Here is a 13,098-nt window from a genome sequence, read left to right on the forward strand (position 1 = left end):
CTTTAGCACAGCTCTATCTAGTGGATGCATAACGCAAACCCCGTCAAACGTCTGACTGCAGTATCTTCTATTCTATGCGCCTTATAATCTGGTGCGCCCTATATATGAAAAAAAAAATAGGCCATTAAGTGAAGTTGCGCCTTGTAATCCGGTGCGCCTTATAGTGCGGAAAATACGGTACACCCCACGCACTGTACGTGGACCCTCACGTATGTGTAAAAACTGAAGTATACTTCGGGCTTTAGTAGTGAAGTGCCTATAATCAGAGTGGTAGAAATCAAGGCCCTATATGAACTGCAGGCAGGTGGACGCTGAATGGTGTGTATCTGAGAACTCATGTCTTGTTTCGGGTAAACACGCGTTCTCCCCTCAAATTGAGATGCTGTAGCTGGTACTGCAGCACTTCAGTGTCCGCCGGCTCCCTGAGGCTCATCTTGTCCAGGTTGAGGTAGTCCAGGGACTTGGAGTACACCCGCTTGCCCTTCAGCAGGCAGAGGGGCAGGGGCCCGTGTAAAGCCTTGCTGGGCTCCCCGCTCACCATCGACTTCAAGCAGCCGTCGCCCGAGCTGGGCATGCGCCGCCTCCGGCGTCCGTTGATGGCTGGGATGTCATACGGTTGGTAGTAGCGGCTTTTGGCTTTGTAAATCCGCGAGGCTCGGTGCAGGCTTAAATCCACAGGCTTTTTGATGGGGCTGGGCAAGGCCTCTGTGTTGCTGTTGTCAGGGCTAGACCACTTCTGGGCTAATTTGAGAAGCTCCTCACCGGTGGTGAAGCCCACTAGATAGTTGGAGTTCATGTGGAGGATCTGGTATCCTGAGACAGTACTTTTAATGGGGGAGCAGGGAGTGCTGGAGCACCGGGGTTTATCGGCTTCTGGCTTCAGGCTGGCTTTGACCTCAGCAGCAGGCAGAACAGAGATGGGTGCCCTGGACACCCCACTGGCATCCATTTCCATCTTTAATGACATGACCTGGATGAAACACACAGGGAGTTATGTGGGGAATAAACTGCATTTATTACGTTACAAATAAAACCTAAAATTTTAAGTCATCATTGATTTTCGTAATGGACATTCTTTGTTGAATTTACTTCTCACAATACACACCGTTTAAAAGCAGTTTTTACTGTAATTTACACTGTTATGTCTATAATGCCTTTGTGGTTTATCATAGAGCAAGGCCCGTGGCTGGACCAGTTAAAAATCACAATACAAATGATCCTCCAGATTTTAGATTTAGCTATATTGTATTCGTAGCATCGTCTAGCACAGACATCAGTGCTGTGGCGACTCGGCACTCAATGAAAATATGATCAGACGTCACAGCTGATAAGTCTGATACCTGAGCACATGCTTAAGACTGTAAAACGCGTACATTTGAGGATGGAAAAACAGGAATCCCCGAATATCTTTGCTAGGAATCTGTCTAATATGATTATTAAACATCAGTGGATATGAGCACTACAAGTAAATACATGTTGCTTTTGTGCCAGTGGATACCACACATTTATTACATGCAACAGCTTATAATCTACTGTTTATGAATTATGACAATGTTTACCTTATGGTGTTAATATTGCAATATGTTGTGTATTTTATCTCCTTCCATGTCTCTGAATGAGAAGCTGGCGATAGTAAAGCATAGGTATTCCAAAATAAGAGTCCCAGTGTATTTCAGGCTTAAAAGTCACATTATGCATAAAGTTTATATTTTATTGGTTATTATTGATATTTTGGTTACACAGTATCTGGCATTTTAATTCAGTGTAAACTCTTGTATCTTCCGCCTGGGCTGCCTGTTACAGGAAGCTTATAAATAATGAATTTCTAATGAAATACATTAAATAATTTTGCTTGTAAATCTCTCCTTGCATCCCTTTAAGGAAAAATTATGTCCCTAATTTTTTTTTATTTTATGTGCTCCTATTGATGCTGTGCAACAAACTGCACAAAACCCTACAGATTACAAATCATATGGAGCTGGAAAGTTGGCAAATAATGTTTTAGATATGCAGTTAAGGCAGATATTATTTCTGAGGTCAGATACTCTACTCAGAAGAGCATGAATCAACATTCGGCCGAGAGAGGCCCAGGACAGTCAGCTGGACTTCATGCAGAATGGATCTTAATGTTAAAACACAGAAGGAGAATTTCAAATGCTGACTCTCATTCTGACTAATAAAATAACAGGAAAGAAAACCATTTAGAAGGCATGAAACGATGCATATTGCTCCTGATATACACCACTGAGCTACACGAGTGATTATGAGAAATCATTCATCTTTGGGTGGGCTTAATAATGTAATGTCCTATTTTTATTTGGTTTGAATGAACAAACAAACAAGCCAAATTTAAGATCATGTTTTACACACGTATTAATAATCAGTACCGGTACATTAACATATGAATCACACAATCATTTGCACGTTTAAAATGAAAACTGAATAGTAGTCAAGTGCTGTAATCAAGATCAAACCATTAGAATAAAACAAAAACCTTCTGCAAGACTGTTTGGAGCGCCAGTTTGTACAAATCTGTGTGTAATTTTGGACAGTATAGTGCTGGATGTAATCAGTGTCCATACAGAGATGCGTTTCATGCCAGACATTATGAAGGATAAACCCCGAGAAACCAGGCCAGTGCTTTACTGTAAATCAAACAAGATCCCTAGCATTTCAGCAGAAATCAAATGCGCAGTTTAACACACCGGACATTGTGACTGAGCATGAATAATAATGATAATAGAGCATCATTGTGAGGATTCAGCCAGTTTGATCCCGTTTCTTCTCCAGCTGATGCTCGACATCAGTCTGTCTGTCCCACACACACGCGTTTATCAGCAGCTGCGTCGTCAAAGACGAGTCACAGGACACACATACACTAAAACACACAACCTGGGCTTATTCTGGGCTGTGCCACTGCCACCATTTCGTGATTTCCCCCAGCGGCACGGGATTTAACCTCACAACCGCGGCGTGCACACTGCTGAGAGACCGAGCGGCGGAGAGATGCGATGAAGACAAGAGAGTAAAACCAAACCTGTTCAGAGAGACTGCACACCTGGGCTTGAGAGAAGCACAGACGAGATCCCTGTCAGAGGAGAAGAGCAGAGCAGCTCCCAGCGTCTGCTGTCGATACCAGTCACGTGACGCGAGCCGCTGAGGCTTCAGGATTCAGTCACGTGACGTCACAAGGCTCAAATGCTCTTATATAAAGCAGTGCTTCTCCTATAAGCACGAGGTTATCAAAGCAATTGATTCTATCACAAAATTCTCCGAAGTCTCGGGTTTAAGAATGAATCTAAATAAATCTGCCTTGTTGTCACTAAAGGAATGTGACTTATCAGTCATAAGTGGTATTCCTGTTAAAAATACAATAACATACTTGGGAGTTATCATTGATAAAAATGAAAAAAGGCGTTGTAATCTCAATTTTGACCCCATAGTAGAGAAAATAAGGAAAAGATTTAATATATGGTTGATGAGGGACTTGTCACTGAATGGTAGAGTTCTATTGTCTAAGGCAGAAGGGATATCACGTGCCGTCTATCTATCTTTATCCATGGGAATGCCAGCTAGTGTATATAAAAAAACTTGATAAGATCTTATTTAATTTCATTTGGAGGAATAGATCCCATTATTTACGTAAAGATATTTTATGTAATTTAAGGAAAGATGGTGGTCTTGAAGTGTTGACTTTTGAAACCTTAAGTAATTCCTTTTTGGTGAGATGGTTAAGTAATTTAATTAAGGAAGCAAAGAGCATTTGGAACACCTTTCCCAAACAGATTTTTGATTCACTGGGAGGATTAAACTTCTTGTTGAAATGTGACTTTAAAATTGAGAAGTTACCTGTGAAGTTGGCCAACTTTCACAAGCATGCCCTGTTAGCCTGGAAAATGGTCTACAAACACAATTTTTCTCCCACGAACTGTTATATTTGGAACAACAGGAATATTCAATATAAAAATAAATCTATATATTACCAAAGATGGGTAGATAACAACATTCTTTTAGTTGAACAACTCATGAACACAGAAGGACAATTACTAACATATGACGAGTTTCTTTCAAAAGCAAAATTTCCTGTCTCCCCTAAGGAGTATGCTATCGTTTTTGATGCTGTGCCAAGAAATATCATTCAGATCTTAAAATATAACTCAACTGTTGTAAGTGGCAGTTATTTGACTACACAAGAAATTTTCCTTGGCGACATTGACATCACTACCAAAAAATGCCCAAACAAATACATTAGGAATCTAATGCACACTAAAACACTTCCTGCAGCAAGATCCTTTTGGGCTTCTCAGTTTGAAGAAATCAAATGGGAAAGAATGTGGTTAATTGGGGACAAATTCCTCTTAAATAATAAAATAAAGGAGGTGTCTTATAAAATTGTACATAGAATATACCCAGCAAAGAAAACTTTAGAGAGATTAAAAATTGACATTGAATATTCCTGTACCTTTTGTGGTAATTTTGATGAAACAATTTGTCATCTGTTTTATGACTGTATATATAGTAAGATATTTTGGAGAGATGTTGAAAACTATATAAGACGTAAAACTGGACAAACTTTAACATTGAGGGGGAAAGATGTGTTTATTTACTTTGAAGATGGTGGAACAGATAAGGATTTTTCTTTTTTTGTCCAATTGTTTTTAGTCTTAGGAAAATTCCATATTCATAAGAAGAAATGGGCAGAGTCCAAACCAAATTTTGAACACCTTTTAGCAGAGCTAAAACAATATCACACCACTGTAAGAGGTCTTAAAAATAGAAAGGCTATTAAGACCGATCTTGTACTTTCTAAATATGTTTAATTTGATCCTTTTATGTAATTTGGTCTCGTTTTTTGTTTATTTTATTTTGTGTTTATTGTTTGTTTTGTATGACTGTTTTAGTAGTGTATTTGTGTATCAACCTTGGCATAAACAGATGTTGTTGTATTGTATTGTTAATACTGAATAAAAAAAAAAAATAAAAAAAAACAGTGCTTCTCCAACAGTGCCAGGGGCCCACTGGGGGACTCAGCAACTTTCCAAAGCGCGCTACAAGAAGACTTAAAACGGTTTAAAATAAAATGAAACAAGCTTAAAAAGAATAGTTCCAAAAAAAAATAAATATAGCTATAGCTCGTGACCAGAAGAGAAGATGAGTATTCTTAGGGGGAGGGGAGGTTAAAGGTTTTTGATTAAAGATTATGAGGACACATTAATAAATTTATTTTTTTTTTGTAAACACTACAGTATTCCATTAAAGAATAAGAATTTTCAATTTTGATTTCATGTTGACTTTAATAACGCTGTGTAACTGCACAACCATTGGATCGAGAAGTGAGATAAAAACAAACCAATGGCGAGTCAGCGGAGCTGCACGAGCCTTATGGCCTCGAAGCTCGCCAGAGCTGGCCAATATGGGTGGGGCCATCTGGCTGTATCAGCAGGCATTGTGGCATAGGATCCTCAGGTTACTTCGACTGAAGCAATGACACTGAGTCGTGTTACGCCGTGCACCGAGGAACAACTGATATATGTACTTTCCTTAAGCACCCAAGGGACAAAATGAACTAGATGACGTCATGTGCTAATTAGCACGTCACAGCCGAATGCAACTCGAAGCTAGTCACTCAGAGCTAGTCCCACCCTCTGGCAGGTGCATGCAAATTAGAGCCCGACCGATATGGATTTTTGGGGACCGATGCCGATATTAACTCGAAAAGAGCCGATTTATAAGCCGATATTTTGATTTTGAAAATAAACTGGATATTAGACCCATTTCCTATAAACTACACTTACACAACATTCAATAGCAAAATATCTGCCTGTTCTATGTATGTGGGCTGTATAAACCATTTTCCAGAAGGGATTATGTTAAAAAAAAACCTTAGATTACAGTCTCAATGACTAAACAATTGCACATCAAAAGTATATATTTTTTAATGATCAAAAAACAGTTTTAAACATTTAACAGTTTTACTTACTTCCAGTTGAAGCTGGTTTTAACAGTCTGTGTGTTTACTTTAAATAAATTATAATACTAAAGTTAAAGTAAAAGAGCTATACCAAATTCAATATTCCACAAAACCATGTCAATGAATTGAAAAAAATAAAATTAAAATAAGTTAAATGTATAGCTACATATAAAATAAATAAATATAAAATAAATAAATAATACCAAAATATAATTTAAACAATGTAGAATGTTCTCAATATATACAACACACAGGCAAGAGGTTTTCCTCCTTCAGAACTTTTTACAAATTATACTTCAGAATTTTACTTTGTCTTGCTCTGAACTTTAATATTTGAACGGTGTTTTGAAAAATGTCTTGAACAGGGTGCTCAGTCCTTAGTACTGCCAGTTGAGAAGTGGTAGGTTGTAGTACAGGAAGCACAACATCTCTGCCTTGGAACCTGTTAGAGAGCTCCTCCTATCTTGATAGATGGCCCCCACAGTGCTGAATACCCTCTCACTAGGGACAGATGAAGGTGGAGGAGTGAGAAACCTCCTGGCCAATGGAGCCAGAGTCTGGAAGCGGCCAGCGTTTTGCCTCCACCACTGCAGGGGGTCACCTGATGATGATGATGACAAATACAAATGTTATATTCTTAATATACAAAAGCATAACTTAATTTGATATCACTGAAAAATAAATAGTGAAACCTGTTTTGCGATCAAGAACGGGCTCTTGAAGATACCGATCCAGCTCCTCGTTCAGACTCTCAGACACCCCTGTCACTGTTTGCTGGCTCTGCAACATGTCCTCGTAGAGATGGTCAAGCACACTCTGCTTCTGGTCTAGGGACTTCTCCGTCCTAGGTTTCTTTGAATATCCCTCGGCATCCTAATGAGTGGCTGCTGAGCTTGCTTGATGTTGTTTGTCCGCCTCTTCTTCAAGCCAGGTTTTGGCCTTCTTGGTTGTGCTGTCAGAGAGGGGACGCTGTTTGTAACGAGGATCCAGCACACAGGCCAGCACTGCTTCTTTGGACTCTGCAATCTTGGAAAACCTTCTGGTTAAGCTGTCGAGCATGACCTTCCTCAAAGTCTGAATTCCTTTAGTTTCAGGACCCTGAGTCTCCAGATATCTTTTCAAAACCTCAATGGTGGGGATGATGCATGATGCAGATGCATCAGACTTACTCACTTCTAGAGTAATTTCCTCAATTGGTTTCAGTGTGTTGATCAGCTTTTCGACCAGGTCCCACTCCTCCACACTTGGACATGTAAAATGTCCAAAGTTCCCAGAGTAGACTGTCAGTGCTCTCTTTTGCTCCTGCATCCTTTGGAGCATATGCAATGTAGAATTCCATCTGGTTGGGCATGCCTGGAGAATGCGGTGTTCAGGTAGACCAACATCCTTCTGAATTTGTTCAAGCCTCTGCTTGGCAGGGACTGAATGACCAAAATGGGTTGCACACCTCTTCAGTTTGGCCAGGATGTCACCTACAGCTCTCTGGGCCTGGAGGCCATCATTCACAACAAGCTGGAGGGTGTGAGCACTGCAGCTGAGGTCAGGCATATCCACCAACCTCATCCCCTTAACAACATTGGCTCCACTGTCCCTGAGCACCAGCAGCACACGTTCACTGTCTATATCCCACTCGGTAAGCATGTCTAAAAACAACTGTCCAATGTTCTCACCGGTGTGAGATCCACTCATGGCTTTCACATTTAGGACAACTTGCACCCTGTTCCATTCTTCATCGATGAAGTGAGCAGTCAAGCTCATTAGCGACTCAGTGGACCCTGACCAACAATCTGTTGTAAATGCAATATGCTTTGCATTTTCAACAGCCAAAAGCACCTTTATCTTGATCACCACTTTTGCATGCACATGATGCAATTTTTCTGTGCGATAAAACTTTTCTGTCTTCAGGGTGTACCTAGGCTCTGCAGCAGCCAGCAGCCTTCTAAACCCCACACCTTCCACCACAGAAAAAGCTTGGATGTCTGTCGCTATCATCTCCATTACTTTTTTGTCCAGGTTTTTTGCCCTTGGATCTGATGGACCCCATTTGAGTACCTTATCAAATGCTTGTGGCAGGGTAGGCTGCTGTGTTCTAACAGAAAGAGTTTTTTGTACCTCACTCTGCTGCTGTGCCTCTTTATATTGCTCACTGTGTTTGGTTTTCAGATGAGTCCACAAATTGGAAGTGTTTTTCTGCTTCGCTTTGCTAGACCCCTGGCTTACATTAGCTGCACATATATTGCAGAACACTGCATTAGAGGAATCTTTGGAGAAGTAGTCCCACACTTTGCTGCTAAAGCGTTCACCTTTTTCAGCCATCTGTAGGCAGAAAGAGAGACAGAGAAAGAATAAGCATGTGTATTAATAATATCACCATGTATCATTACTCATGTCATCATTAGAATTATAATAATAATAAACAGGGATCTCCTACATAGGCAAAAATGAGAAATATATATATATATATATATTTTTGTCAAGCAATAGGTATTACCTACTTATATTTAACTATATTATTACAATATTTTCCTGTTATGTCTGTTAAGCTGTTTTGAAACAATCTGTAAAAAAGAAGAAAAAAAAAAGCGCTTGTTCAGCTCACATTTATTTACATGTCATCTCTGGTTTAATCATTTCTGCCACACCTACTGTAGTTACTGTAACTACACTATATTTGCTCTCACAGACACATTCACAACGGACCCGTATATCTTCTCCTCTTCTCTTTGTGCAGTCTGAATCAAAACATTGTAATGCGCTGGCGAACGTAAAGTTAGCCTACTGTTACCGGAAGATTACGGAATCAATTCGAAGTTGAATTGTTAGTGTCATGAACACACCGCCGTTAATTTTGAGAAGAACCACCTTCAAACAAGTTAATAGCAAGCATTTAAGGGGCCTGCTAAAAAAGGAAGCTATATTAGCATTAGAATAGCATAACAGTTGTTGTTTTTTCGAGGCACGCTGTACATAACTTCTAGTCATTGACTACACGCGCCCCCCTGCCGCAGTTACGCGGTCATTATGTGGGAAATAGAATAAGGTAGAATAAGTTAAACGCTAACGTTATAGTTTGACCTCTTATTAACGTTCGCGTTCTTCCACTGATAAACATGGCATTAGCTTTGTGGCTAATCTAATATAGCAATGCATTAGCGGCTGTAAGTGATAATGTTACAGAATATTTAGAAGTTATAATGATAGGACCGTTAGCTAGAACCACCACACCGTTTTTATATACAGTGCATGAACTAAATCTACAATCATTTCACATGACGAACGACAGACTCACCGTCAAAAGAGTAAACCTCCTGTGGCTCGGCTGATAGCGGTTTTTCTTCTGTAGTGGATTTCTGGCGCTGTTGTCAACTGGGGAGTTGCAGAGCTCCCTCTGGTGGGCAAACTATGCAACACTCATAACACGAGTGAAGCAAGAGACTCTGTTTCTCATGTTTCATCGGCCGTTATAAACGCCGATGCCGATTTAAATGCAATTAGCTCATATCGGCCGATAATATCGGCCGGCCGATATATCGGTCGGGCTCTAATGCAAATATGCTGAAAGGACCCTAGCCTATAAGGCAGGGATGTCCAGGTTGTAAAACCTGGCAAATGTGGATGGCGAGGCCCAGCCGGCTACAGCACAGACTTCTGCGATAGACACACCACTAGACCAAGCCCACGAAGTGGCCACACCTCTGGTGGAGTGGGCTCGTACTCTAATGGTGCATTGTTGGCCCAAGAAAGAGTATGCCAGCCTAATAGCGTCAACTATCCACTCTAAGTCTGCTTCATAACTGGATGACCTTTGGTGCAGCCACCGAAGCAAATAAAGAACTGTTCTGGCTGCCTGAATGGGGCGGAGTGCTCAATTTAAACTCTCAGTGTAGATACAACTCCTGGTCTTTCTCCAAGGGAGGAAGCAAAGACAGTTTAATGACCTGTGCTCTGAATGAAATGGAGAGCACTTTAAGTATTTAACCATGCCTTCGCTCCAGGACGATGCTTGACTGATGCTAAAGCCAGTAGCAGAGCAGTTTTCAGTGACAGGAGCCGAAGGTCGGTTGATTGTAGAGGCTCAAAAGGGAGGGCTCTTAAGAGCTCCAAGAAAAGTAGGCAGATCCCATTTAGGGACGTTAAAGGGGCAAGGCGAGTTCAGCCTCCTGGACCCCTTAAGAAAGCGGACAGCTAAGTCGTTTCATTCTTATTCTGAGGTCACCGTAGTCTTACGGATCCAGTCTGTATCCAGCCCAGATGGAGGATCAGCTCCTAGAGATGACCTCTACAGTCATGAATGTCAGCGGAGACCATACCAACTAGATGAGCCCCAGAGACAGTCAGTCAGTAGAGAGAACAAATCAAATATACAGTCGCTCCCATAAACGCTGTATTATAAACACCCTCACATTAGCTTTAACTAGCTTTTTGTAATTTGATGCACAGGAAATCTATTACAAAGTACAGTATAGTGTTAGAAATGTACATGCATTAAAAACTATTTAAACAAACATTTTATGGAGGATTTACAAAGCTGATGACGCATCATCACAGTCTTGTGAAAAGGGTACATTGAACTCATTCCATAATTGATGAACTTCCACAATTATTAAACTGAACTTAATCAACAATGAACTGACTTTAACTGGAAAATCGACTGTTAACTATTGTCCTCTTTTTTATTTTTTTTTTGAGCAGAATTTAATTTATTTACTTTATTGAAACATTATTTTCCTGTTTAACACAGTAAAGATGATTTGACACAATCAGTATTGTATAAAGCACTATATAAATAAAGTTGACTTGACTCTGCTTTTAAAAGAAGATGTAAGCTGGTTGGAATTGGGCATCAAGATCGGCAATGTAAATGCGGCCCTAAACACTAGTGATGTCTGATCCAATGCTTCCCAAACCTGTTCCTGCAGGACAATATTCCTTGCAGAGTTTAGCTTTAACCCTGATCAAATTCATCTAATCAAGGTCTTCAGGAAGATCACTACAAAGTTACAGGCCGGTGTGTTGGAGAAGTTTGGGGCTAAACTCTGCAGAAAAGTGGACCTCCAGAACCAAAATTTGACAGGATTGGGTACTATACAATTATGCAACTAGATTAGAACACAAAATACCTTGGGGCCAGAGATTTGAAGAAGTGGCTACTGAAGAACTATTCAACCATTTCCAGTTTTCTAATGCACCATATAGTTTGGACTAAATTGTTTATTTTTCAAGAACTTATAAATACCAAAGTTCATTCCCAATTTACACATAATTTGTATCTAATTTCAGTTTGATGAAAAAGTAATTATTAACATAAAGCAGATGTCAGTTGCAGTGGAGGGAAAGAAGTGCCTAATCTGATTGTAATCAATTATATGAATCAAAAATGTTTCTAAACAAAAAATATCACTTTGGACCTTGTTTGATGAGGCCCCAGAAAGTGCTGCATTCATTAAATATTCCAAAAGAATTAAAACCAGCTGCAGCAATATGTCATACTATGACAAGTAAATTCTATGTGAGCTTTTACATTTCAACATTCAAATGTACAAGATAAATGTAACACATTCTTCTGAACCATTCAAGGTGAACGGAAAAGCTAAATAAGCCTATGATATGGTTGTAATTACAATAACGTGATATATTTTGGTGGACTGTGTTTTGGTATCAAACATTCAGTGAGATGTTCCTTTAAATGCAAAGAAAGGTACAGCGAACTATGACAAATTCTTGTCACTAAAAGTAATGAGGTGAGGCCTGTAACATGCTCTCTGAGTTTTGGTTATTGGGTCCAGTTGACATATGCATCATTTGTCCATGAGCTTGGCATGTGTGCTTTGATAGCCGTGTTTTTGGTTGTGCCCTGGTTGGGAGTTTGCAGATGGATGTCATGTGTAAAAGGCGGACACAGTTTTTGAAGCGCTCTTGTTTTCTAGAGCAGGGGTTTCATGTGTTGCTGTGCCACTGGATTGTTGTTGGGTTTTAACAGCAGGGTCATGAGATTGAGGTGGCAGAAGGATGGAAGTGTTGGAAGCAGGATTGGGCTGCTTGGTCTCTGAGCTTGGTTGTGAGGTTTTGCTTTCACCATGCTCTGAAACATCTGCCGAAACTGCTCTGGGTTTTCTGGCTGGAAAATCATCATGATCTAAAGGGGGAAAAATACACTGAGTAAACAAACAGAAAAGCACAGACTGGATTGTGACAAGTATATCATGTGCTTCCCACACCTTTTGAACAATGATTTTGCACGACTTCTTACTATGGACTTTCTTGTTGTTTGTGATTACTGGATAATATTCATTCAGCCAACTGACATAGGAAAAATCGAACATCATTTGATTTGGTATGCTGCTCCAAATCTAACGAGACTAAACTGTTGGTCAAACTGTTTAGAAGTTTGTAAAATAAATCTCAGTTTTTAAGATGACATTAAGGTGGCGCTGTGTTGAAACTATTCACATGCCCTCAGGTCATGCTTGGTATAACACATACCAAATTTGGTCAGAATCCGCTAAAGCGTTTTGAAAAAATAACCTCGTCCATTTTTGTGAGAAATTCATGAACATGATTTACAAGAAGGGTTTGTTCAATTGAAAAGCTTTTGAAAACACTTTTTTCCAGCACTGAATATGAATTTGACTTGATCACCAATTTTGGTGAAAATAAGATAGACCATCTAGGACGAGTGAGGAAAAGTAAATAATTCAGAAAATGCAATACTGCGGAAAATCTTGGCATCTGGTACATAAATAAAAAAGGTACACAAAAAAATAATTTTGTTTCTAGCCCTTACAGTTCAAAAGTAGCATAAACATGAGTACATATTTAACCTTTTCATGACACTAAAAAGTTTGGCTAAGAGACTCAAAACTAGCTGTGAATAATAAAGAGACTGTCCTCTATCTGTGCGCCAAATTTCATAAATTTCCCACAAGCAGTTCTATGGGCTGCAAGAAGAAGAAAAAGAAGAATATTTCACCATCAATATATGCATTTAATGCAACATGCCTGATGCACTCTTCTCTGATGAGCACGTCTTCTTGCCAAGAGACTTGGTGAATGGACAAGGCAAAACTTTTGCTGGAGTATAAGTGTTCAAAGGAGCCTTCTTGTTGGGCACAGCTGAGAGAACAAAT

At 39.8% G+C, this 13,098-nt stretch overlaps 2 protein-coding genes and 1 pseudogene across 15 annotated transcripts in view; all 3 read right to left on the minus strand.

The window, feature by feature from the left end:
* Nucleotides 1-201: 201 nt before the first annotated feature.
* Nucleotides 202-3,192, minus strand: LOC132115799 (macrophage immunometabolism regulator). 3 transcript variants are annotated; one of them, XM_059524202.1, is made up of 2 exons: nt 3,059-3,192; nt 202-970 (listed from the first exon to the last, which is right to left on the minus strand). In XM_059524202.1, the coding sequence occupies exon 2, from the start codon at nt 965-967 to the stop codon at nt 335-337; it is 633 nt and encodes a 210-aa protein (XP_059380185.1). In that variant the 5' UTR covers nt 968-970; nt 3,059-3,192; the 3' UTR covers nt 202-334. The 3 variants fall into 3 exon arrangements, with proteins under 3 accessions (XP_059380185.1, XP_059380184.1, XP_059380186.1); XM_059524201.1 differs by having other exon boundaries at nt 3,038-3,192; XM_059524203.1 differs by lacking the exon at nt 3,059-3,192 and adding an exon at nt 2,893-2,996.
* A 3,109-nt stretch (nt 3,193-6,301) lies between these two features.
* LOC132115800 (zinc finger BED domain-containing protein 4-like) lies at nt 6,302-8,540 on the minus strand (annotated as a pseudogene).
* A 2,607-nt stretch (nt 8,541-11,147) lies between these two features.
* Nucleotides 11,148-13,098, minus strand: part of LOC132116488 (inositol hexakisphosphate and diphosphoinositol-pentakisphosphate kinase 2-like) — a 33,875-nt gene continuing 31,924 nt past the window's right edge. For all 12 annotated transcript variants that reach the window (XM_059525368.1, XM_059525365.1, XM_059525363.1 and 9 more), the window contains 2 exons: nt 12,971-13,084; nt 11,148-12,107 (listed from right to left, as the gene is read on the minus strand). In XM_059525368.1, coding sequence (XP_059381351.1) covers nt 11,851-12,107; nt 12,971-13,084 — 371 coding nt within the window. In that variant the 3' untranslated portion in view covers nt 11,148-11,850. The remainder of the gene's footprint in view (nt 12,108-12,970; nt 13,085-13,098) is intronic.

The sequence above is a fragment of the Carassius carassius genome, chromosome 35 (genome assembly GCF_963082965.1).
Source record: "Carassius carassius chromosome 35, fCarCar2.1, whole genome shotgun sequence".
NCBI lineage: Eukaryota > Metazoa > Chordata > Actinopteri > Cypriniformes > Cyprinidae > Carassius > Carassius carassius.

Bases quoted from the DNA above. Each gene is read 5' to 3' on its own strand.
- LOC132115799 (XM_059524202.1), bottom strand. From the start codon at position 967: ATGTCATTAAAGATGGAAATGGATGCCAGTGGGGTGTCCAGGGCACCC.